The sequence below is a fragment of the Rhamphochromis sp. 'chilingali' genome (assembly GCF_963969265.1).
Source record: "Rhamphochromis sp. 'chilingali' genome assembly, chromosome: 2".
NCBI lineage: Eukaryota > Metazoa > Chordata > Actinopteri > Cichliformes > Cichlidae > Rhamphochromis > Rhamphochromis sp. 'chilingali'.
Window position 1 is genome coordinate 37865371 of NC_137930.1, and position 24446 is coordinate 37889816.

At 39.8% G+C, this 24446-nt stretch overlaps 1 protein-coding gene across 8 annotated transcripts; it reads left to right on the forward strand.

Moving 5' to 3' along the window:
- Positions 1-7070: 7070 nt before the first annotated feature.
- Positions 7071-23713, forward strand: LOC308384391. 8 transcript variants are annotated; one of them, XM_080862919.1, is made up of 20 exons: positions 7071-7113; positions 7620-7706; positions 9433-9505; positions 9617-9659; positions 10329-10406; positions 10513-10591; positions 11913-12001; positions 12286-12432; positions 12561-12612; positions 13505-13605; positions 13971-14056; positions 17243-17324; positions 17414-17499; positions 17601-17688; positions 20940-20988; positions 21147-21237; positions 21375-21475; positions 21646-21730; positions 23038-23142; positions 23508-23713. In XM_080862919.1, exons 2-20 carry the CDS (start codon positions 7645-7647, stop codon positions 23610-23612), a joined length of 1602 nt encoding a protein of 533 aa, XP_080719045.1. In that variant the 5' UTR covers positions 7071-7113; positions 7620-7644; the 3' UTR covers positions 23613-23713. The 8 variants fall into 8 exon arrangements, with proteins under 8 accessions (XP_080719045.1, XP_080719044.1, XP_080719046.1 ...); XM_080862918.1 differs by having other exon boundaries at positions 7097-7113; positions 7583-7706; XM_080862925.1 differs by lacking the exons at positions 7071-7113; positions 7620-7706 and adding an exon at positions 9128-9205.
- The last annotated feature ends 733 nt before the right edge of the window (positions 23714-24446 follow it).

Genomic DNA, 24446 nt, shown 5'->3' on the forward strand with positions numbered 1-24446 from the left:
GAGATGGATGAGTCCAGCACAAACAGCAGCCTAACTGGCTAAGATGATGGGTCCATGGGGTCAGGAAAGCCAGAAGCAGGGGAGCTGGAGAGGTACCTTTCATGCCCATTCACTGGAGGTGTGGATCTATTGCATGGCTTTCCTCACATCAAGAAGCTTTCGATCAAAATCAGTACAGCTCTTCCTGCATCTGGAGCTTGTGAAGGACTTCTCAGTCATGCAGGACCCCTGTTCACTGCTAAACAGTTACAGCTTCACAGAAAGAACCTTGAGAGCAAACTGCTGCTGAAGCTTAACCATCACTTCACTGAGTGAAGAAATGGCCCGTTTTTGCTAAATATGCAGTAATAGATGCACACCCACACAATTTATGGTAAACTGAGCTGCCTTGTATGGACATATGTTGAAGATGCCTCGTTCTAATGGTTTCTCTGAGGCTGCTGTGCCATTTGGAGCAAAAGTGAATGTAAAGTTTACAGCATATCTTGTCACTGGAAATTGTTTGCACTGTTTATATTATTTACTGTAGGCATTGGTGAAAAAAGCCTTATGTTGTGAAAAACTGAAATCTGGAAATTAGAATTGTTGTGCCTTATTCTGTTGATGTTTTTACATATATTCCTTTTGAAAATACAAAAATTTGTATATTTATTTATTTTTGTTTGTCTGATAGCATTTATTTAAAAAATAAATCGGACATTTCAAACAGTTACTCACTGAGTAGTCTTTTCTCCAAGTACTTTTTTACTCTTACTTGAGTAACTTTTTTGAACACTACTTTTCACTGTTACTTGAGTAATAATATTTTAAAGTAATGCTACTCTTACTTGAGTACAATTTTTGGATACTCGACCCACCTCTGCTAAACGATTCAGATATTTTTCTTCACAAGCAAAGGGAAAGTTAACAGATTACATTTCAACAGTATGGCTCAGTTTTCCTACCATTACCTTTTCAGTAATACAGTAACATAATGGATTACTGTACTAACTATTAGGGCTGGGCCATATCATACCGTTCATGGTAATACCGGTATAATGTTGGGCAATGATAAGAAAATGAAATATTGCAATAGAATATCGGTAAAACGCGCATGCGCAGTGCCTTTGTTTTCATATGCACATGGCCGAAAAAGCATGGTTGCGGTGACGGAGAATGAGAAGGGCGAAAGCGGATCGTTATTTTTGGTAGAGCATGCTAGCGAGCCGTCGTTATTACCGTGTTTTTTGGAAAATACGGCACACTTAAAATCAATCCTTTGATTGTTCTGAAAATCGACAGTGCCCCTTATAATCCCGTGTGCCTTATGTATGAATTCTGGTTTTGTTTACTGACCTCGAAACGATTTTATGTCGTACACGGCGCTCGAAAATCTGTCAAATGTTTCAGTACGACTTTGCTAAGCTACGAAGCCGCACCGCTTGATGGATTGTTGGAGCATTATGGCTACCGTAGGCAGGAGCCTCGCGGAGTGATATGTACTGTGCTTCAACATAATATTACAGTATTGTGTGTGTATAACCTCTTTTTAAGTTTTGTGGATATTATACATGGTTATGCTGAGGATATGTCGGCCAGTTTCCACTGGAAATGTCTTTTGGTTAAAGTGTCAGCAAGGAATTTACATTCGCACTGTTACGTTTTTATATAACTTTAATGCAGATAAAAAAAACAGCTGCTTGTTTAAGTGAAAATACATTAATGGTTTTTTTTTGCACTAATAAAGTTGTGGAGTTGTAAAGTATTTTGTCTAGTGTCAATTATATCGTCAGTTATATCGTTATCGCAAATTTTCAAATGTATATCGTGATAAATATTTTTGGTCATATCGTCCTGCTCTACTAACTATAGTTACAACTATGCTGTTACTCTCATATCAAAGAAGAAAAAAAATGCTCTTCAGTCGAGTGGATGCAGACTCAGCATCAAAGAAGGGTTACTGAGGCACTATGTCTTTTGGTAACGTTTATTCTTGGAGCATATCAACTCATAAGTCATCCACAGCCAGTCACAGTTAAATACCAGGCCTGGGTTTGCAGTCAGTCAACTTCTATGACAAAGTAATTACCCCTAGAGACTGCTAGAATTAAAAAGGCAAGGGGCATAAATTTCTAAACAATTATACACAAACTAAACTGAAGTGTATTATTAGAGCAATAATACAAAAGTATCTGAAAAACAAACAAACAAACCTAGATTTATAATACATCACAATAAAATAAGCCGCAATTTAAATATTAAAATGGACATACTCATGTACAGTACAGAAAAGCAATAAGCAATTGTGTTTTCCTAGCTAATATCTAAAACACAGGACAGAGTTAGCTACTACAAAGAGAAAATGAACATTAACAGCCTTAGAGCATCTAGCATGCCTGGATAAAATCCTCAAAAATTTAAAAAAGAACTACAAGAGAATTAATTATTGTTTTTAAGCTAAAAAGACCCAAAGAAATACAAATGTTTATTTCCACATTTCACTAACAGAAACTAATCGGTAATTTCTTTTACTTTGAAAGCCGAACTCTATTTCCTGTCTGATAAACTAAACTTGACTGATGATCAGTTGAGTACGGTTCGGTCCATTGGAGATATTTGTGTCTTAGAGCCTCCCTGAGCCTGACGGGGCCAGAACAGAAACCGGACCATCTATTTGATTTAAGCCATGAAGAAAGGGACTGAAAAAGGACTGTGAGAGCGTCTGCTTGGCCAGGACCCCCATGGATAAGCACGTTTTCAAGTCAAGTTGGGACAATAAGGTCTTATATAAGGCAGAACAATAACACAAGACCGGATATAATCCTTTCACAATAAAAGTGCTGCTAAAAGTGAAGAGGCGGAATAGAAAAAAAAAGAAAAATCAAAGAATCAGTTTTTATTCGCAACATTTAATTAATTAAAGATTTAAATACATAATTTATTCAAATCAGTAGATTTTCATCAGCCTTAAGACCAGTACTGAGAAATTGGGGGAACGTGTGTGTATTATTTTGAAAACGAGGCTGGACCCCGGTTGGTTTTGACAGTGGCAGACGGAGGTGAAAAAACGAGAGACTCACGTGTCTGTGGCTGTGGTCGTTATGTATGTGTGTGTGTTACTGTCTGTATGAATAAAACATGACAAAAAAAGAGTGGTGACGGTGGGATACGTGACCGGCCGACTCGCATCATCAATCAGGAGAGAAGCAGACGCAGATTGAAACATTTAAAGTGATCACCATCTTATTTTAGAAGCATTATTCTGCCTCCACACATAAAGGATAGCCGTGATTACACTTTTTTAGTGCCTTAATCTACCCAGTGAGGCCAAAAAGATCATAAGAATGATGTACACGGACATGAAGAGCCTCAGAGGCAGAGATGAGCTGTGATCATGCTCCAAAAAAGAAAACAGATGTGAGGCAGTGTCTGGAGAAATGAAATCAAAGATTTTCTCTCTGGCCCTGTGTTTACCTGCAGCAGCTGGTGCACTGAGGAGAAACCAGGCATCTTGGAGCTTCCACCAGTTAAAAGCAAATCATATTTCCATGGATACATTTGAAAGAACACATATTTATACACTCCGGAGATAAATGCAGGTGACTCAGCGTCTCTCTGGCAAAAACACATGTATGTACCATTTGATCTGTTTTCAAGTCACCAGAAGCCCAAATCTTTGGCTTTGGGCAATTTAAAGGACATGCTGTATTTACAGAAGCCTTTAATCTTTCATTTAGACCTTTAAACGGAAACCACATCCATGTGGAATTCCTCATTGCCAGCCAATGCAAGAACACTTTTGCAATCAAGAATTAAATGATTAACTGATCAGAGTTGGTTGAACTTCATGGGTATTAGTTGGTTCAGAAACAGAGACCAGTGAGAGTCCATTTCATCTGCTGTGCTGAAAATCAAAGCGACAGACCCCACTCCAGACTCTCTCACATCTGCCACATGTGTTCAGTGTGAACCTGTTAAGAAAACAGGGCACCAGTGGCTGACCTGCCAGTTCTGCTGTTCTTTGGTGACTCCCAGCTGATCTGGTGTGCTGGTCCGTCACAGAGTCTGTCTCTGACATGCTCATAAGTGATGTGGTGCAGGTCGTTTTGCTGTGAACTTCCTGTTCCATGGAGCCCAGAGTTGTGTTTTTTGGTTAGAAAATGCCTAAAATACTGAAATGATCAAAGTTATAAAACCTTCAATGGCCCAAATTCAGCCTGAGTGGAAATTCAGGCAGTCTGTTTTAAATAACAAGCAGATTTTGGACCAAATTTAGTGAAGTACATAATTCAAACAACATAAGCCACGTTAACACACCAAACAACAGGACTGACAGGCCCTTACTCTGTAGTAAGTATGGATAAACAGGGCTCTAGACTAACTTTTTGACATGGGCGCACCGGTACGCCTAACTTTAAAAATTTAGGCGTACCGGCACAAAAGTTAGGCGCACTCAAATTTTTCAACCGCATCGCTTAACACCGCAGTTTTACATGTGCACTTTCTTTGGGGGGGGGGAAGTCCATACAGACAATATTAATTTCTAAATTATTAACTAACAAACTTGTGCTTAAAGTGCTTTGTCAATATTGTAGAAAATGTTAAAAACTTAATCATCATCTTGGCCTCCTCTGACGACCTGTTTGCTGCTGTCTGCTGCTGAAAGGCCGTGGGGAGAGGGGACACTTGGGCAGTGCATTTACTGCAGCATATAATGTGTTTTCTGGATACACTGTGCTTTTTCAGCATTCAAATATTGATGGCACCGTGTCAGAGCACTGGCTATGAATTTCAGACAGATCAGGCCTTAACTTAACAAAAAAGTTATCAATAGTTCTTTTCATCTTTTCTTATTACCCACAGCTACAGTACATCCACTTCTCTCAGGCCTAGGCTGCTCACTAGGGCTGAGTATCATCACTGATTTCTATAATCCATTCAATTCCGGTTCTCAAAGTCCTGATTTGATTCAATTTAGCCTCAGACAGTCAGAAATATTATAATTCTGATCATTTATCAGTACTGATACACATGAGACTTCATCAGAATTGTGAAAATCACAGCAGATGCCTTTGTGTGAAAGTAACTGAGAATAAAACACAGGAAAACATGAAGGAGATTTTCCTGGTCTGGCTTTTTATAGCAGATAACCTTAAAAATATTCTGCAATTTTGCATAATTTTAAGAAATTTAAATTTCTTCAGTATTGAACAGCAGAAATTAGGCTTTCTTGTCCGAGGTCATTTAAGTGAAAAAAGAAAAAGCGCTGTAAACAACGCTAGACTGGTGGGTAATAAGCGAATGAATAATGCAGAAAACAGATTTGAGACGGGAAACTGTTCCTGAAGTACAGAGAGAGAGAGAGCTGTGCAGGAAGTGTGATTTTTATCGTGGTGGAAGCAAAACAGCAAAAGTCAGAGGGAATTCATGACGACATTGATCAAATGTGAAGCGCAGTTTGCTGCTTCTTTTGCTGCAGGCTCGGTGAATTTTGGTTGGAGAGAGGCAAAACCTGCAGCTCAGAATCAGCGCAAAAAGACGTAAACACAGCGCGGACCCGAAGAATTGCTAAGCTCCGACAGCGTGTCCGTGTTCAGGCCGTCGGGTGAGAAAGCCGAGAAAGACGAAGCTGATTCTGATGTGTTGGGTCCGCTCCGTGTTTAGGTCTTTGTGTGGAATCCGTTAATGAATTGATATCGCTTTATTCAAGCTACTCACCTCTCTCTTCCACCTGCACTTTCAACTGGACCACGGCCAATCAGAGAGGTCCCGCCCCTGACTATCTCTGATTGGTTTAGTCCACAATAGGGGCATAATGTGTGTCTGTTGTTGACCACACGGAGAGTTACAGAGATTTTTTTTTTGTTACCGGAACAGTTGGTCGCACCTGTGCGACCAAATATTTATTTTTAGTCGCACCACTGAAAAATTTGGTCGCATTTGCGACCAAATTGGTCGCACTCTAGAGCCCTGATAAAGTAGTTTATCTTTTCTCTGCAGTGAAGCAATAAATGTGATCAGTTATTACCCCGTGAGTGCCAATGACAGGCTATTGCATTAATTTTTCCTTTAGCCTGAACACACATTTGAGCATATACAGCAAATAAACACTAAACATTCAAGCCTGCATTTTTATTATCAGTAATAGATAACAGAAAGGTAACAAAGGCTAAAAATGTCTGTGGATTTCTCACTTTCAGCCCTTCTCCACCTCCTGTCATCTTTACTTCTTTGTGAGTTTGTCGCCCCCTGTCTCTCCTCACTTCTAATTGCATGTCTGCACGTTAGATACAGTTAGATTTATACTGCAGCTGAAGGTCTTTATAAAAACACATTTACAATTTAATACTGTGCTCGGTTAGAAGTTAGTGCAGCTTTTAAGGGGCTGAAATTTGAAGCACCTGGAAACAAATCAAAGATAAAGTTGGCACACTGCTGCTGTGTTTCATGTTTAATGTAAACAAACCTGTCTCAGAAAAAGTAAGACTTCAGCTAAAGATGGTCAGGTTGCACCAACTGGTTTATTTTAACTGTGCATTACTTAACTATGCATTGAATATAAGTCACATGGACTTAATTTTAAGTTCAATCCATTTCATGTTATATTCATTTAGAAAAATATAGTCAACATTCATAAAAGTAACTTTAAAGAGTTTTAAAAACATAAAGTCATGAGTTTTTGTTGCACTACTGTGTCTCATACACTGCAGTTATGGAAAAAAGTGGAAAACCAGACAGAAAAACGTAGATAGTAAACTCAAATACAATAAGTGAGCGCCACCTACTGTACAGAAGCTGTTATAAGAAAGAATATTAAAGCAAAGTGTAGAACATGAGTGGATTTCGTGTTACGTGTATATTAAAGAGTGTTTTCCTCACTTTTTTCTGCACTTTGCTCTCACTCTCATCCTGTTAAATGCTGACCTGCTTGGCTCGGCTCTGTGTTTGGAGGTGTTGCTGGGTAACGGTCTACCTGCAGAGGGAAGTGTAGCTTACCTGTAAGCTGAGACTCAAAGAGCAGCTGTCAGACTGTGGAGCTGAGATGACTCATCTGTGGGCTTAATCCAGCATCAATAAAACAACGAAATAACAGGGAAGAAGCCGATTTCCTGGCAGACACAAACACCTCCACAGGTGGGTTTTATTCCGCTGCTGCTGTTGGTGTTCGTAACTGGAGCTACAAAAAGGCACGTTTTGAGATTACCTTGCATCTGTGGCACCACCTGCAGGGGAAACTGCATGAAAATTTAAGGTTTGGTCACCATTAAGAATTGAATTTTGCAAGAACCACAATTTGTTTTGAGTAAGGATATATTATGTGCACACCTGGAAGAATTTTGTATAGAGAATATGAGTATGAAATATCAGACTGTATTAACAATGACAATCCTCATAATATGTTTTCGAAAACGAGTAAAAACTTCGGCTGCGTTATTTCACTTTTTAGGGCTTATGAGCAAAAATTGGTGTGATGCTCTTTAACAACACATTGGTACCTGTGCCTTTATTAGCAGCTGTTACTTGTTCTTACAGATTCAGTAACTTTCAGTTAGAAAAATTACATATTTTCATGATTGAAAAACAAACTATGTGCTTGTTACAGCTGTTACCCCAATAAAGCAAAACTGTGTGTGAGACAGAGACGGAGACACCGTAGGTGTGAAGATGGCATTGGCCAGCGGTCACTGGTTGGAGAAGGAGATAAAAGGAAAAGCCCCAAGTCCTAGGTGAGTGCGCCAACCTAAATAATATAAAGGTGGTGCTCTGATGCAGTATATACCACAAATAAACAGGTAACAATCACTCTTGAAAGATTAGTGTATAAATGCTAACATATGATAATATATTGTAGGAGTAGTATATTGTGACATTGTTATAGTGAAGATTGTTTTACACGATACGATCAGGTCAGTAGACCATTAAAGTAATGAAATAAACTGAGTTTAATCACGTTAAAACCTTAAACCTGCAACTCCTCTGGTAGCAAAAGTAAGTTTGGTTGGATAGAAGTTTATGGGAAGCCCCCAGTTCCATTGCTGCATGTCTTTTAAATAGTTTAGTGACTTTATTGGCTTGTTGAAGTGTTCCAGGTTCCTTGGTCAGCTTGGTTGTCCTGAGGTTTCTTGACATGGACAGATGGAGACCCAACAACCGAGTCATTCCTGTTGGAATTCGAGAACATGCCTAATTGGTGCATTGAAATTCACATTCTCTGTGGGGGAAACCACAAAACAGGCTTGTCACCGTCTGATGACAAAATTTATGTCAACTCATGGATGTTGAAAGTATAATTTAGGCATTAGGGTACTTCAGTGGATATCAGTGGATGATGTCACTCATGGCTACGTCAGTTTATATACCATAAGTCCAGTCCAGTGATTTTAGATGGCGTGGGCCGCAAGAGGTCATTTTTTCAATTTGTAATTTAATTTTTATCACCATAAAAACAGAAATATTACATAACACAAACTTAAAAGATTTAAAAATGAAACATTACCACAAATTTTACATTATTCTTGATTTCTGGCTTATTTTGGCTCCTGATCTCTTTACTATAGCTCATTAGTGTAAGAGCTAAAATGCAGCACTATTGGCCAAAGTAAAGCTGTTGATAAAGAATCTGCCTCAAACCAAACATCAGAAGATCAAAAGGAATCAATGACAACATGAAGCAGAAAATATGTCTTCTTATGCTAATGTGAATAAAGACTTTGGTGGGCTATAGAAGATTTTTTACATTTCAAAATGAGCTTGTAATAAGTAAAAGTCTTAAGTTTAGGAATGCCCAACTTAATGCTGTGCCAACATTTTCATCCACCTCATCATAATTCATTCTTGTAATAATTGTGCTCAAAATGGACTCAGTGAGCAGACTCAAACAGCTATTGGCAGTTTTTTGTAGCTTATTACAGTTGGCAATGGTTATTGATGACTGCCAGTGGGACTGAGAGAGAGAGACTTTATAACAACAATGTGCAGACGAGCTCTGCTGGAAATGAGTTGCATTAACTGTAGTTCCAAAGGAGAAGGAATATGACTGTGAGTATTCTGAGTCTGGACCTTTGCCTTACATATCTCAGAGGTGGTTTTGGGGCTAAGAGGAGCATCAGCTCAACAGGGGGAAATTCAGACACTCTGGGAATGAACAGCGGGCAGGCAAGTTTGCTGAGGTCTTTCCCTTACAGGTTAATCGGCATTGCTGGGAGTGTCTACAGTCCACGGGCAGGTGAGTCTCCAAACAGAAATGTTTCCAGGAAAGGGTCCAAAAAGGTAACTAGGAGAGAGACAGAGACAATGGGTAAGATGACATTAAAGACTAAGGTTCAAAGGCGGCCTAAAGTTCATCATATTGGTAAAAAACAACCTGGTGAAGAACTGCTGCACACATAATACTAAGCTCAGTGAAGATGATGTCTGACCCGCTTCTATTTCTGTGTTTCTTTAAATCCACAGACACGGCCATGCTTTAGCCGTGGCTGGAGACGTTGCCTTTCTTTTCGGTGGTGCCTGCAGCATCAGTCAAGAGGTGAGACCACTGTTTATTTTTCTTTTTTATTCAGTCACAGTGAAACATGAGTGAAGCATGGAGCCTGGGTGGTCTGTGCTTCTGCTAATCAGTCTTTTCTGGTTGATTCAGGAGGGCAGTGTTGTTTACTTCAGTGACTTCTACATGCTAACAGGTACAACATGCAGCTGTAGTCCTGATGTGCTTTTTCTCGCATGCATTTTTGGAGGTTTGGACTTCTGCAAGTGGTATTGAGCAAAGTTTTAGGATGTTAATAATGCTGAATTTAAAACCCATTTACTGAACTCAATTTTAAGTTCACACACAGCCCAGTTCAATTAAAAAGCCACGACAAAAAAAATCTTCTTCTTTAAATTGTACCATGATGATTAAAAACAGGAAAACAACCTAAAAAGCACCATAAGCTTTAGAAAACTGGGAGTAAAAAAAGCTACAATAAATAAATAAAAAGAAAGAAAGTTATTATATTTTTCCAGTGGTTTGGAATAATTATCGCATCTGATTAAAATGATCAGTATGTCCATTTACAGTGGCAAGGTCAGTTTTATTTACGCTATATAAAATATCATGAATACCAAAATAAAAGCCTCGCAGGGTTTTTTCTAAATACTTTTTGGCAAAAGCAAATTTATTTCTAATGTGTTTAAAACAGAAGATTAAAAACATACAAAGTGGTTTAGCTTTACAACGAAACAGCAAAATAAAACGTTACAAAGAAGTAAAACACAAGTTAACATACACACACGCACAGCCACACACAGACACCGAGTGTAGATTTGTGAGAACTAAAAGGCTTCAAGTCTATTTTTGAATGTATGCACAGATGTAACTGACCTCGGGTCGTCAGCAGGCAGCTCGTTCCAAAGAAACATGACCACAGTAACTGAAAGCACCCTCACAGGTCACAGCACGTTTTTATGACCTCTTAACTTACTAACTGGTTTTAAATGACATTATCAGATCAGTTATTTTGGCCTTTGCATTTGATGTTTTGATGTTGTTTGTAGTGACTCCTGAAGATGTGACCTGGGAGGAGATTCCTCAGAGCGGCGACGTTCCCTCGGCCAGAGAAGGGCACACTCTGTGGTAAAATACAGCACTGACTCTGAACTCTAATTATTGATAGTTTAAAACATTTTGAAATCAGTCAGTGTCAGAAAGAAATAGACATTTTTTTAAATAACGTTACATAAATTCTTTTCACATTTAGCATATTCTCCATTGAATCGAGACAGATAACAATAAATGAGGTGACTATCTTCAGAATTCAAAGCAATCAAGTGGACTTTGTGTGTCCTTCTCCTGCACACTTGCTCTGAACACCACCCAAAACCAAAGAGTTTCTAGTGGTGAGATGCCTTTTCTCCTGCTGTGTGCTATAGTTAGAAAAAAAGGTGTCATGGTTTTGGGTCTTCGACCCAGTTTTTATTTGTTATGTTCTAGCCCTATATTGGTGTTTCTTGAGCTCAGTCTTCCCTAGTCTCATCCCTGTGTTTCTCAGCCTTCCCAGTCATGTACCCATGTCTGTTTTCTCCCCAGTCGCTCTGTCAAGCCCATGTATCTTAGTCTCGATCTCATTCTTTCTACTTCTTGTTTATTTTAATAGTCTTATGTTTCATGTGTATTATGCTCAATTTTGCTTTCGTTGTCTTGTCAGTCAGATTAGTGTCAGCTGTGTTCCCACCTGTGGCCTGTTCCCTCGTTATCCTCCTTGTGCATATGTTGTCTGTGCTTCCCTATTGATTGGTCAATAAGATCTAGAGGAGGTGGAGTTCCTGATAAGGTTTCTCCGGCTGGACTTGAAGAAGGCTCATTAATGGTTGCACAGGATCTCTCACCTGGTTCACGTTTGGTTACTTGAGTTATTTGTTGATTGTTAGCTTCGGTCTCCATCGCTTTCCATGTATTATGTAAATCTGCCTCCAAGCCCTTTGGTGCTCTATCTGCACACATAGACATGTCATGGTGGCAACTGGAACCAGCAACTGGTTTTCCAAGACAAGCTTTATTGTCAAAAACAAACTCCATCTTATGATGAAGCCTCCATCGTAATTTATTCATTTGTGTTTCTCTTGAATTATATTCAAAGCTCAAGGAACTCTCCTGTAAAAAGACAGTTTTTTAAGTTCAGTGATAGCACAATGACTGTAATGTTCCCCTATCCGTGTGCATGTTTTCTTCTCACTGAGCTTCTCCCACCATTATAAAAGCCCAAGACAGACAGACTAATGTGATCTGTCTTGGGCCAGGACACTCACATTAGGCTATGTTATAATAAATAGTTCTGTTGAATATTCAAGGTTACAAATGTTGAGCAAAATAGTCATAATTACAGTTGTAGCTCTTGCAATGCTGCAACACACTGATGCATTTTTACTGTAAACACCATGTTTTGTTTCCTTCTCAGTGTTGTGAAAGGAAGGCTGTATCTGTTTGGAGGAGCGTCCAGTCCTGAAGCCACTGAGTGTCTCCCAGGAGTCTACAGCTTTGATATAGGTGAGGATGTACAGCAGCTAGAAGAAACAATGAACTAGTTTAGTTTGATTTGTGTTGTGTGTGGGTCATATAAAACATGACCAAAGTTTCAAATAGTGAGGTTAGGGTCTGCACAAGTAATGACTGAGCCAAAAAGTCAGACACTTTTTTTTTCTACTCTTGGCTTTGTATGATGTCATAGAGTGTGTATATACCTAAATGGGCTTCTCAGGTACAGAAGTCGCACGCAGAATGGGCCCCCCATAGTGACGCCCATACTTCATTAGGTTTCCATGTCCTGACAGTGACTCTGACCTGGGAGTGCTTAGCGGTTGGGGGTGTGGCCCTCAGAGCTCTAAGACACTGCTCTGCTGCTGGTGGCGAAAACATCTACGTGTACGGAGGTGCTGTGGAGGGGAATCCAACTGATGACCTCATGGTGTTCAACACAGGTTACAAAAAAAAACAAAAAACTTATGCAGCTTTCAGCTTCCTTCTTCTTCTTCTTCTTAATAAAAACAAATCACCCTATTTATGTTTTTACAGTTTAGATTCTGATGTCCTTTCTGCTCTGTTTCAGTGTCTCTCACCTGGACACCGGTCAAAACGAGTGGATCTCTGCCTCCTGCCCTGTGAGACTTCTTCTCTGACACACTGTCACCAAAAACTGTAGTTCAAGCTTCACAATCATGACTCAGTGAAGGAATTTAGCATCAGATGTCATGATTTGGAGACACAAAGACAGCATTCAGAAACAAAAAGCAAGCTGTTTATTTAGCTAATAAAAAGCCAACACGTAAATTTAAAGCTGAGGCAAAATAACAAAATCCAAACACCTCAGAGAAATGTGAGAGGAAAGCTACATGTACAGGGCTCAGCTGAAAGATTTACAAACACAGGAACACAGCGAGGGGTACCGTGGGCAGAGGAAACAGCTGGGTGACAAGAAACAGGTGGAACTGAACAAGGATAACGAGTGTTATGAAAAAGCATTTCCCAGTTTTTAAGTTTAAGTTTTTTTTGCATATTTCTCACACTTAGATGTTTCAGATTGTGAAACTAATTTTAATATTATAAAAAGATAACCTGACTAAATACAGATAGGTTTGCATAGCTTTCATCCTTTAATAGATGAAATCATCATTTAAAATCTCAGCTATCTTTGTACAATATGAAAAATTTGTTGGCTGAACATGTAAGTGTGACAAATATGAAAAAAAAAAAAAAAAGAAATCAAGAAGGGGGCAAATACTTTTTATGTTAAAAGCAGAGCACAAAAGAGATGGATTTACCAAAATAAAACAGGAAGTGACTAACTGAACACTGAGATAAACCGTTACCACACTCAGGAGCAGGAACATGATAATAAAAATGTCGAATCTAAATAATACTTTAGGCCCCAAAACTTCAAGGTCCAGGACCACGACTATCAGATTTTTATAAAAACAATGACAATTCTATTTTGGCAGCATACTAATCTATGAAACCCAAAGAATCTGACAGATGTCCTTTTTCTGTGTGTAGATGGGGTCAGAGTTGTGCTCTGGTTGGAGATCAGGTGTTCATGTTTGGAGGTTATGGAGCAGGAGGAGAGTTCTGTAAAGACCTCTATGTTCTCAATACAGGTAAGAGCCAAGCTGAGGCATTTTCCAGTTAGTTTTACATAGCACATAATAATTACACTTGGTGGGAGATGGAGATGATCATAGAGATCGACTAAATATTAGTGCAGCTTTGAATTACTCGCTTTAAAATGACCAGATAGATTTATTTATGCAACTTTATTTCTTGCACACGATCAAACAAAAAGTTTCTATTTACACAAATGTCAGAGATTTAAACAGTGTATGTTGAACTGCATCAGAAATCACAGGTGTATCTAGAAAAGATCATTCATGCTTATATATACAGCAAATATACAAATTAAGTCAAACACATAACTCTTATGACTTCATCTGACCTTTGACCTTTATGTCCTTTGGGTTTTAAGAGAACCTGCAGTGGCAGAAAATGGAGGTGAAAGGAGAATCACCTGCAGCCTGCAGCGGACAAACACTGACTGCACACCATGATAAAGTACACACACACACACACACACACACACACACACACACACACACACACACACACACACACACACACACACACACACACACACACACAAACACTGAAATGAACTATATGAATGTACTAGTAGCAGTAGCAGAGGTGCTGGAAAGAAAAAAACACTATTATATATTTTACTTATTATTGAATTGGTGTGATTATAATTCATTTGTTTCTACCTATGCCATGCTTTGGAGAACCAGCTGTACTAAAATTAATATTACCATAATATTAATATTTTTATCCATCCAACCATCCATTTTTCTGCAGTTTATCTAGGCAACAGTCTGAAATACCCAGGCCTTCCTTTCTCTGGCTGCTTGGGCCTTAATATTAAAAGAAAAAAACAACACATAAAAAATATAGTGTTAGAGAGGTGGGAAGAGTAAAGGGTAAGGTCTTATAGGGAGTTGTGAGGCTGGACAGTAAGGAAGTAGAAAGGGACTTGTTAGTGATTGACTACTAAGAAGTCAAGCTGGAAAGGATGTGCAACGTGGCAGAGTGATTAATGGCAGAGATGGAAATGAACTAACAAGTAAAAAGACTGTGTTGAGAAGATGGAAGGAGTACTTTCAGGATCTCATGAATGTAGGATACAGTGGGGCAAAAAAGTATTTAGTCAGCCACCGATTGTGCAAGTTCCCCCACTTAAAATGATGACAGAGGTCAGTAATTTGCACCAGAGGTACACTTCAACTGTGAGAGACAGAATGTGAAAAAAAAATGCATGAATCCACATGGTAGGATTTGTAAAGAATTTATTTGTAAATCAGGGTGGAAAATAAGTATTTGGTCACCTCAAACAAGGAAAATCTCTGGCTCTCACAGACCTGTAACGTCTTCTGTAAGAAGCTTTTCTGTCCCCCACTCGTTACCTGTATGAATGGCACCTGTTTGAACTCATCATCTGTATAAAAGACACCTGTCCACAGCCTCAAACAGTCAGACTCCAAACTCCGCCATGGCCAAGACCAAAGAGCTTTCGAAGGACACCAGGAAAAGTATTGTAGACCTGCACCAGACTGGGAAGAGTGAATCTACAATAGGCAAGCAGCTTGGTGTGAAAAAATCAACTGTGGGAGCAATCATCAGAAAATGGAAGACATACAAGACCACTGATAATCTCCCTCGATCTGGGGCTCCACGCAAGATCTCATCCCGTGGGGTCAAAATGATCATGAGAACGGTGAGCAAAGATCCCAGAACCACACGGGGGGACCTGGTGAATGACCTGCAGAGAGCTGGGACCAAAGTAACAAAGGTCACCATCAGTAACACACTACAATGGCAGGGAATCAAATCCCGCAGTGCCAGACGTGTTCCGCTGCTGAAGCCAGTGCATGTCCAGGCCCGTCTGAAGTTTGCCAGAGAGCACATGGATGATACAGCAGAGGATTGGGAGAATGTCATGTGGTCAGATGAAACCAAAGTAGAACTTTTTGGTATAAACTCAACTCGTCGTGTTTGGAGGAAGAAGAATACTGAGTTGCATCCCAAGAACACCATACCTACTGTGAAGCATGGGGGTGGAAACATCATGCTATGGGGCTGTTTTTCTGCCAAGGGGACAGGACGACTGATCCGTGTTAAGGACAGAATGAATGGGGCCATGTATCGTGAGATTTTGAGCCAAAACCTCCTTCCATCAGTGAACTTTGAAGATGAAACGAGGCTGGGTCTTCCAACATGACAATGATCCAAAACACACCGCCCGGGCAACAAAGGAGTGGCTCCGTAAGAAGCATTTGAAAGTCCTGGAGTGGCCTAGCCAGTCTCCAGACCTCAACCCCATAGAAAATCTGTGGCGGGAGTTGAAAGTCCGTGTTGCTCGGCGACAGCCCCAAAACATCACTGCTCTCGAGAAGATCTGCATGGAGGAATGGGCCAAAATACCAGCTACTGTGTGTGCAAACCTGGTAAAGACCTATAGTAAACGTTTGACCTCTGTTATTGTAACATAACCTTTGTTGGCAAAGTATTGAGTTGTATTTTTGTTATTGACCAAATACTTATTTTCCACCCTGATTTACGAATAAATTCTTTACAAATCCTACCATGTGGATTCATGGATTTTTTTTTCCACATTCTGTCTCTCACAGTTGAAGTGTACCTCTGGTGCAAATTACTGACCTCTGTCATCATTTTAGGTGGGGGGAACTTGCACAATCGGTGGCTGACTAAATACTTTTTTGCCCCACTGTACATGAGAGAGCTGGACAGTTGCCACCTCTCTCAAGTGGAAGGGAGGGCAGCTGTGGAAAGGTACTTGGTCCAGTTGACATATCTGTGGAGGTATGGAGATGTCCAGGAGAAAAGACAGTGGACTTTTAAACAGAATACTTAATATAACCTTGGAAAATGAGGATGCCTGAGGACTGGAGAAGTATACTGCTACTGATTTTTAAGAACAAGTCTGGTATAGAGAAGGTGTAACAGTGAAGCTGCAAGGAGCAGAAATAGTGACGGTAGATGAGGATGGAGTCATCCTTCTAAAGCAACAGACAGTGCAGTGAATTTGTGCCCATTATAGAAGCAAGAAATGCAACAAATTTTTAACTTTATTCAGTTTGCATGTGTGCATATAATTACATTAGAGGACCTCCGTTTTCATGCTCACAGCAATATATAATAGTCCCTTTAGGTTCTGGATCAGCCATGGTTAAATATTTTTTATCATCCATCCACCCTGACCTGACTGTATGCCTCCATGAGCTCACCGTCCTTCTTTTTTCCCCCTGTCATAATTATTCTGACCACTAGAGGGTGTTGCCACAAAGTCTTTATTTTTCTTTATTGTTATTTATAGTGAATCTTTTCTCAGTGTTTTTAAAAACACTGAAATAAAGTAGCTTTATTTAGCTACTGAAAACTGATACTTGCTATATGCGAGCCTCTATAGCCGCTATATCCTTAAAGCTGTATAAAAATAACAGTATAAAAACAAGTAGGATATTATTTTTTAAATCACAAGAAAAATGGACAAAACAAAATAAACAAAAAAGCTGTTAAGACAGAAATATACAATTATCAAAATATATTATTTGTAAAGCAAAATAACTGTAGCTTTAAATAACAGTCACGTTGACTCCTGAATACAATGTTTTGTTTTTGTATTTATTTTTTGTTGTTTATTACTTTTGGAAAAATCTCATGTAGGACATCTACCTGTTTGGTGGCAAAAGCACCAATGAGGATGGCACAGTGACGTCGTCCAGTGAAATCCACAAGCTCAGTATTGGTGGGTTGGATGCTGCAGAGAAGTTAAAACTGACTCGTGTAATTCTGAAGAGTTAAAGTGTGTAAATACTTCACACTGTGTGTCTGCAGCGAAGACGAAGTGGAAGGTCCCGCTCTACGTCGGGATTCCTCCAACACGTCGGCATGGACACACCGCCTTCATCCTTCACAGCCATGTCAGCAAAAATAAAATATATTATTATCGAGGTTTTTTTTTTATTATTACTGTGATGTGATGTGAAATAAAGTGTTCTTTTTGTGCCTACTTGATTGGCAGCTGTATGTGTTTGGAGGGAAGAACGAAGAGCAGAATTTCAATGACCTAAAGGTGATGAAGCTCATTAACCCATCAGAGAGGCAACCAGGTACGTTATAGTGTATTACAGTTTTTTCTGATTGCTTAAGCACATTTATTTTTGCAAAACTCTACACACAAATAAGAAAACCTGTCACCCAATTATCAAAACATTGTAGTTCTCTTGCAAAAGCAAACACAGCTAGATTAACTCTTCACACCTTCGTAAAAATGGTGTTTCCGTATCAAACAGTACACACAAGCCATCATCTACCAAGCACACAATGCGCCAACTGCACACTGATGGTATGAATACAAAACACATCTCAATTTGAGGTCACACTTTTGTCATAGTGTCATGTAAACATACAAGGATCCAAACTTCAAGTATTGGTGTTTATTCACACTCATCAAAACCAAGACAAAGTCAGAACACAAAATAGGAATTTCACAAAAAAAAAAAAAGGAAAAAAAAAAAGACAATCAGCCTACATCATGTCGTCTTTCTGGGTCCGGCCACAAAATTTCGTCCACATCGCATGCGATATCCTCCAGTCCAAGGCACCGGGGAAAATATCTCCTTGAATGCCATATCCAGGTCTGACATGATGCCTGGTCAATATCTCCACATGCCTCCTCCATTGCCTGTAAAAGGGCTACCTGTTGATGAGGATGACGGTCATACACTTTCCAGCGCCAGGCAGAGAAGAACTCCTCGATGGGATTCAAGAATGGAGAGTATGGAGGGAGGTTGAGTGCCATGAAGGATGGGTGGTCTGTAAACCAGTTGCGGACCAAAGCAGCCCTATGGAAACTAACATTGTCCCATATGATGACATATCGGGTCATAGCTGCACACATGGTTATGTTACCACCACGTTGTCCTGGGACATTGATGATGGCACGGTGTCCAGTAATGTTCCTGCCACGTCTCCTGGTTTTACTGAGGTTAAAACCGGCCTCATCTACAAAAAGTAGCTCATGTCCCATTGCATCTGCTTCTAGTTCCATCACTCTCTGGACAAGACAAAACAAATGCAACACATCAGGCCCATGCACAGCACTACAGTATGCACTTCCAAATTCAGAATCAATGACACTAGCTTACCTGCACATAGTCATATCGCAGTTGCTTTACACGTTCTGTGTTTCTGTCGAAAGGAACTCTGTAAATTTGCTTCATTCTTATTCTGTGGCGCGCAAGTACACGACTTAGTGCAGAAATGCTTGCACTGTGTATATTTTGAAAGATGGTGTCATTATCAATTATGCGCTGCTGTATTTCGCGCAGTCTTATTACATTATTGGCAATCACCATGTTCACTATATGGGTCTCTTGCTCTGGAGTGAACATTCTGCCTCTGCCCCCAACATCTGGACGTCTAGCAATTCTGTAAAGTAACAATTTCAGTATTTTTGCATGTATGGTACTGTTGTGTTTCTCATTAGAGTATGGCAGTGCTACAAAGTACTTACCGATTCTCATTTTGAAATGTCCTAATGATGCTTGCCACAGTGTAGCGGCTCAGTTTAGACTGAACACGTTGGCCAGCTTCCCTTAGGGTCATCCCATGGTTGATAACATGGTCCACTATTGTAGCTCTGATGTCATCAGTTATTCTGTTTCTTACTCTTCTTACCCTTCCTCTTTCCCCTCCTCGTCCTCTTCTTGCTCCTCCTTGTCCTCTTCCTCTAACATCCTCTAACCCTCTTGCTTCTTCACCTCCACGTCCTCTTCCTCCAACTTCTTCACCTCCACGTCCTCTTCCTCCAACTTCTTCACCTCCACGTCCACCCCCTCGGCCTCCTCTGATTCTCACTCTTCTCACTCTTACTGCTCCTTCCATTGTACTCCACATAGACAGCTTACCTGTGGCCTGTATTATAGTACTTAGGCTGATTGCAAAGTGGACTAATTATCTAAAACTGTTTTCACATGTGAAAGTGTGCCAGACAGTTGGCAAAATAGTGTTAATGATAGCCATACATGTGTATAATTTTGCTAGGAGTGTGTTGGAAATTTGGTAATTGAGTGTAAGCAGTGTTTAAAGTTCTGCAAAAAGAGTGTTGTGCAGTGAATTGTGCCTACAGTTTTGCAAAGTGTGTGTTACAAAATTGCAAACTGAGTGCAAAGCAGTGTTTGTGCTTTTAGTTTTGCAAACTCAGTGAGTGGTTTTGCTATAAGCATTAATACTTTTAGGAATTGTGCTATAGGAATCACAGTTAGGGTTAAAGCCATCAGAAAAAACTGTAAAGGCAAACATATTTGGCTCTTGTTAAAGAGCACAGGAGCTGCAGTGGCAAAGCTGTCCACAGGATGGTGCTAGAGGAGAGGTCAATGGTCATTTAAATAGGCACAACAGGAATGGATTCTGTTTTTACACACTTTCTTGTGCACTGCAGTACTTTTAAATTTTAAGTTGATAAATTTAAAATCAAAAGTACTGCTTTTTTTTTTAAACGTCACATCAAACTCATTCCAGAAAGACAAAGAAAGAAAAGTTTTTCAATTTCACACATCCCCCACAACCACAGTATGTCGTCTTCTACATTAAATGCAGCTTTTGGGACTAAAGTCACAGTAGCTGTTTCTTTAGATTCTTTTCAAGCCATTTTTTAAACACAGGAATTAACAATGAGTAGTTATAATAAAATGTAAAAAAAAAAAAGTCTTTGTGCTCTCTGAGTTCTTTAAAAGCCATCTGGTTACCTCTCCATAGTGGAGACAATTCAACCTTGCTTCAGTCAAGGAGTGCTGCTAAAATTGTTTCTTGATCTCGCTGACCAAGTAACTCCTTATTTACTGAGTTTGGACAGGTGTTCCTAACAAAGTGTCCTAGTGGTTACAAACTTCCTCCACTTTACAAATACTAACATCCTTGTGTTTCTGAGAACACTCAGAGCTTCAGACATGGTTTTTCTGAACTGTTTGCTACTCATTTAAATTAGCACAGATGGACTCCAAGTTAGAGATACATATCGAGGATATTTAAAACAGACAAGATGCACTGCTCACAGTTTGGAGCCACAGCAAAAGGCTGGATTATTTTTTTTAAATGGAAGATTTTAGTTTTTCATTTAATACACTGAAATACAAGTTTTCAATCATGAAGTCTTAATGATTAATGAAACTGCCAATTAAAATTAAGCATACAACAAAGAAGAGCGCGCATAAACTGAGGGGAATCTATTTTATTATCATTATGTGAGTTTAATAGCTCTCATTACATTTACATCATTTACAGCACTGCACTTGCTCCATGAGAACTCACAGATGAACTTTGTGTCAGACTGAAAAACAAAAAACTTCTGTCTCCACAGTGATGAAGGAGATTCTGTCAGAGTTTGGTCTCCAGGGTATCAGCCACAGGTCAGCAGCTGCTGTCTGTGTGTGCACACCGGCTCTCTTTAATGTGTGTGCGTGTGTGTGTGTGTGTGTGTGCCATTTGAGCCTCTTGTCATGCTCTGTTTGAGTCTCATATCTCGGTTTTAACTCACTGGTTTCATTCTGGTTTTGACCGTTAACAGCTTCACTCCCACAAAAGTTCCCAACGTCCGCTACGAGCTGAGCGAGGCAGCTCCATCCGTCCAGCAGAAGAACACGATGGTGAATCCACAGGTGTCAACATAATACACTCGCCTTCATTCATTCTTTTCAAATGGTGGTAAAAAGTCATGCAGATTCAGAGGGTTGGAAGACCAGGGTGAAACTCTGGTTACTAAGCAACGCAGATAAAATTGCATTTCCTGCTGCAGGTGTTTGTCCACAGAGACTTCAGCGCAGTGCGTGATCAGGCAATGACAATGATCCAAACAGCATTCACACTGCTGGACCAGGAGTTCCACAAACTAGATCGGTACATGCACATCTTCATTTACACATTTAACTACAACTCAAAGGGCAAGAACATGCATGAGGTGACCCACTGTAGGAGCTCATCAGGCTAAAGGTTTAACTGCCTCACCTCTAAACATTGTATTTCCTGTGCTCATCCTGAATGGCTGAATGTGTTTTTTTTTCTTTCAGAGAGAAGTCAGAGCTGACTAAAGCTGCAGCTGCTCTGCAAAGAGAGAAAGATGCTCATGAAGCACATAGACAACAACAACAACAGGTTCAACAGCCTTCTAACATCCACCAAGTCAACAGTGAAGTCCCCGGGGGCTGGGGCAGGTTTAGGCTGCATGCTACATGAGTATAGTTTCAGAAACCTTGTAGATATATAGTCTTTACAGTTATTCTGTACTCCTGGTATAAGGATGGTGCTATTAATGTGTAAAAGCTCCAGATAAAGGGGTCAATGTGAATGTAATCTAAGCTGAAACTGGTAACTAACTATTATTTACAAAGACTATTTACAGAAACTTGGGATACACAAGACAAGGGTGCAGATTGTAAAATCAAAAAAGAGGAAAAACAATACTGTTTAAAATATACAGCAGATTATTTAAACGGATAAATACAAGAAGGGCAATAAAATCGAGTAAACTCCGGAAAGAATGAGATGGAAAAGAGGTCAGTGACTCTGCTGACCTGCCTCTCTCTTTAGATTTACATGTACAGGCTTCAGGCCTCAAACCTGAACCTTTCACCTCTCATCCTCCTTGAATGGAGTGACCTCATGCTGCTGCCGAGCCAAATTATGGATCCGCTGCTTTGATCTGCTTGTGCAGAAATGTTACGAAAACGACCCAAGAAGGCGAGGTCATCGTATGTGCAGTTTGGCATCAAGCTCTAAAGCAACAAGAGGGCAGGAAGTGAACACAGGACCACTAGTGACTCCTGTTTTAGTCCTGTGAATCCCCCTGAGTGGACCACCTGTGATTGGTGTATTGTAAGTTTCTGCTTGTGATCCCAAAATGCTGGAACAGTATTTGAGGACTAAATTTAAGCTGCTCAGACCCAAAAGTTAAAACACCTTTCAAAGTTTAACAGTAAAAACTGGAAATGAATTTAAAAACAAATCAGGAACTTTATCCTGGTTCTTGTTACATTAAGTTCATTTAATCCTAATCTAACCCATTAACCTCTTACACACTCTAACCCATTAATCTAATCTACCATGAATCCATTACATTTTTATCTGATCACTAACATAATTCAATGCATGAGAGGAAGTCAGTAAATGTAGTGCAATCCCGTATGATCTCGTTATTTAAACCTAATCACATGTTAATCAGTGATATATTGTTTCTAATATTTTTTGTAAGATGTTTTAATCTGTTTTATGATTTATTTTACTTAATAGAGCAATTTTATTGTGCAATTCTGCTTTCGTCTGCCATGTTCATATTTCAGGTGTTTAGACCCAGGATATACTTTATTTACACAAGTGTGTGTGTGTGTGTGTGTGTGTGTGTGTGTGTGTGTGTGTGTGTGTGTGTGTGTGTGTGTGTGTGTGTGTGTGTGTGTGTGTGTCAGGAGCTGCAGGAGATGCTGGACAGACATCGCTCTCAGAATGAAGCTTGGCTTCGAGCGAGAGCTGAGGAGAATGACCGAGAGAGGAGGGAGCTCTGCAGACTCAGAGTCAGTAAAACAAGCAAACACACTAACACACATGCACACTCTGCTTCACTAACATATTTTTGCATTTCATGCATGTAAACAGGAAACAAGACAGTCATTAAACAAATAAAATAAGTTTTCTAACTTCCTGGTTTACGTCCACACTGTGCTGCACATCACAGCTTCACTGTTTCCAGCGCTGGCTTTGGGAAACGATCAGAATGTGAAATCACTGATGTTATTTTCAGTTTAAGGTGTCTTTATGACAGCTTAGCAGACAAAAATCCATGGTAAACTGTTGTACATGCAGTCCTGTTCATCAGTTAGTCATTATTTGAGATACGTGGGAGTGTTAAATTTGATGTGTGTGATGTGTCTCTCCTCAGGAGGAGGTGTTACAGGAGCAGGAGAGACTGAAGGAGGAGCAGAGCAACATCCAGAAACGCAGCGAACACCTCCTCTCCATCATGCAGCAGTTCAAAGGAATGTGAGATAGATGGATAGATTGATGGAAAGAGAGAAATAAACAATTTTTACGATCATAAGTCGAAAATTTGTGTCATCATCTACAATTTTGTATTCGGTATCTAAAACTTTTAACTTACTAACTCAAAACGTCTAAGAAAATAATTAAACATTTTGAATGGCAACCCCCCCCCCCCCAGCAACATAAACAGCCTTCCATAAGAATAAAAAAAATGGCCTCACTTGCAGCAGCGTCTGATGGTTAGTCCCAGTGTTTATTAGCCTGATGTGTGGATGGATGCAACCATGATGTTTCTGATATTTTGAAGCCTTGACTCTAAATTTATGGTCACTGACATTTTCATTTTTTTTTCTTAAGTTTTGGTTAGTTTTTGTTTCTTTGGAGCCAGAGGTAATCATACTTAGACAAGAGGGTCGAGTGCTGCATTATTAGAAAAATACAGTTTTCTTAGCAAGCTACACCCATAACTGCCCACACAGATACCTGCTGAGTAGTGCTAAATGACAGACTGATGAAAAAGTAGAATTGCACTGACTCTGGAGCATGAAATTCTCAGATGGTCTGTCCCTCACAGAAAGCCATTTTTTTTTTCTGTCAGATAATCTGACTAAAGATCTCCAAAAGGCATCTGTGAAGGTTCTCAGTCATCCAGGTCATCGTAGTCTAAGGAGCTTGGAAAGAAAAGCGTCTGGACTTCTTTCGGTTGCTTGAAGACGTTTCACCTCTCATCCGAGAAGCTTCTTCAGTTCTAAGGTCAAATGGTGGAGAGTCCCAGATTTAAACCCAGTGGGAGTATCCCCCCACAGAGGGACAAAAGGACCCCTGATGATCCTCTACC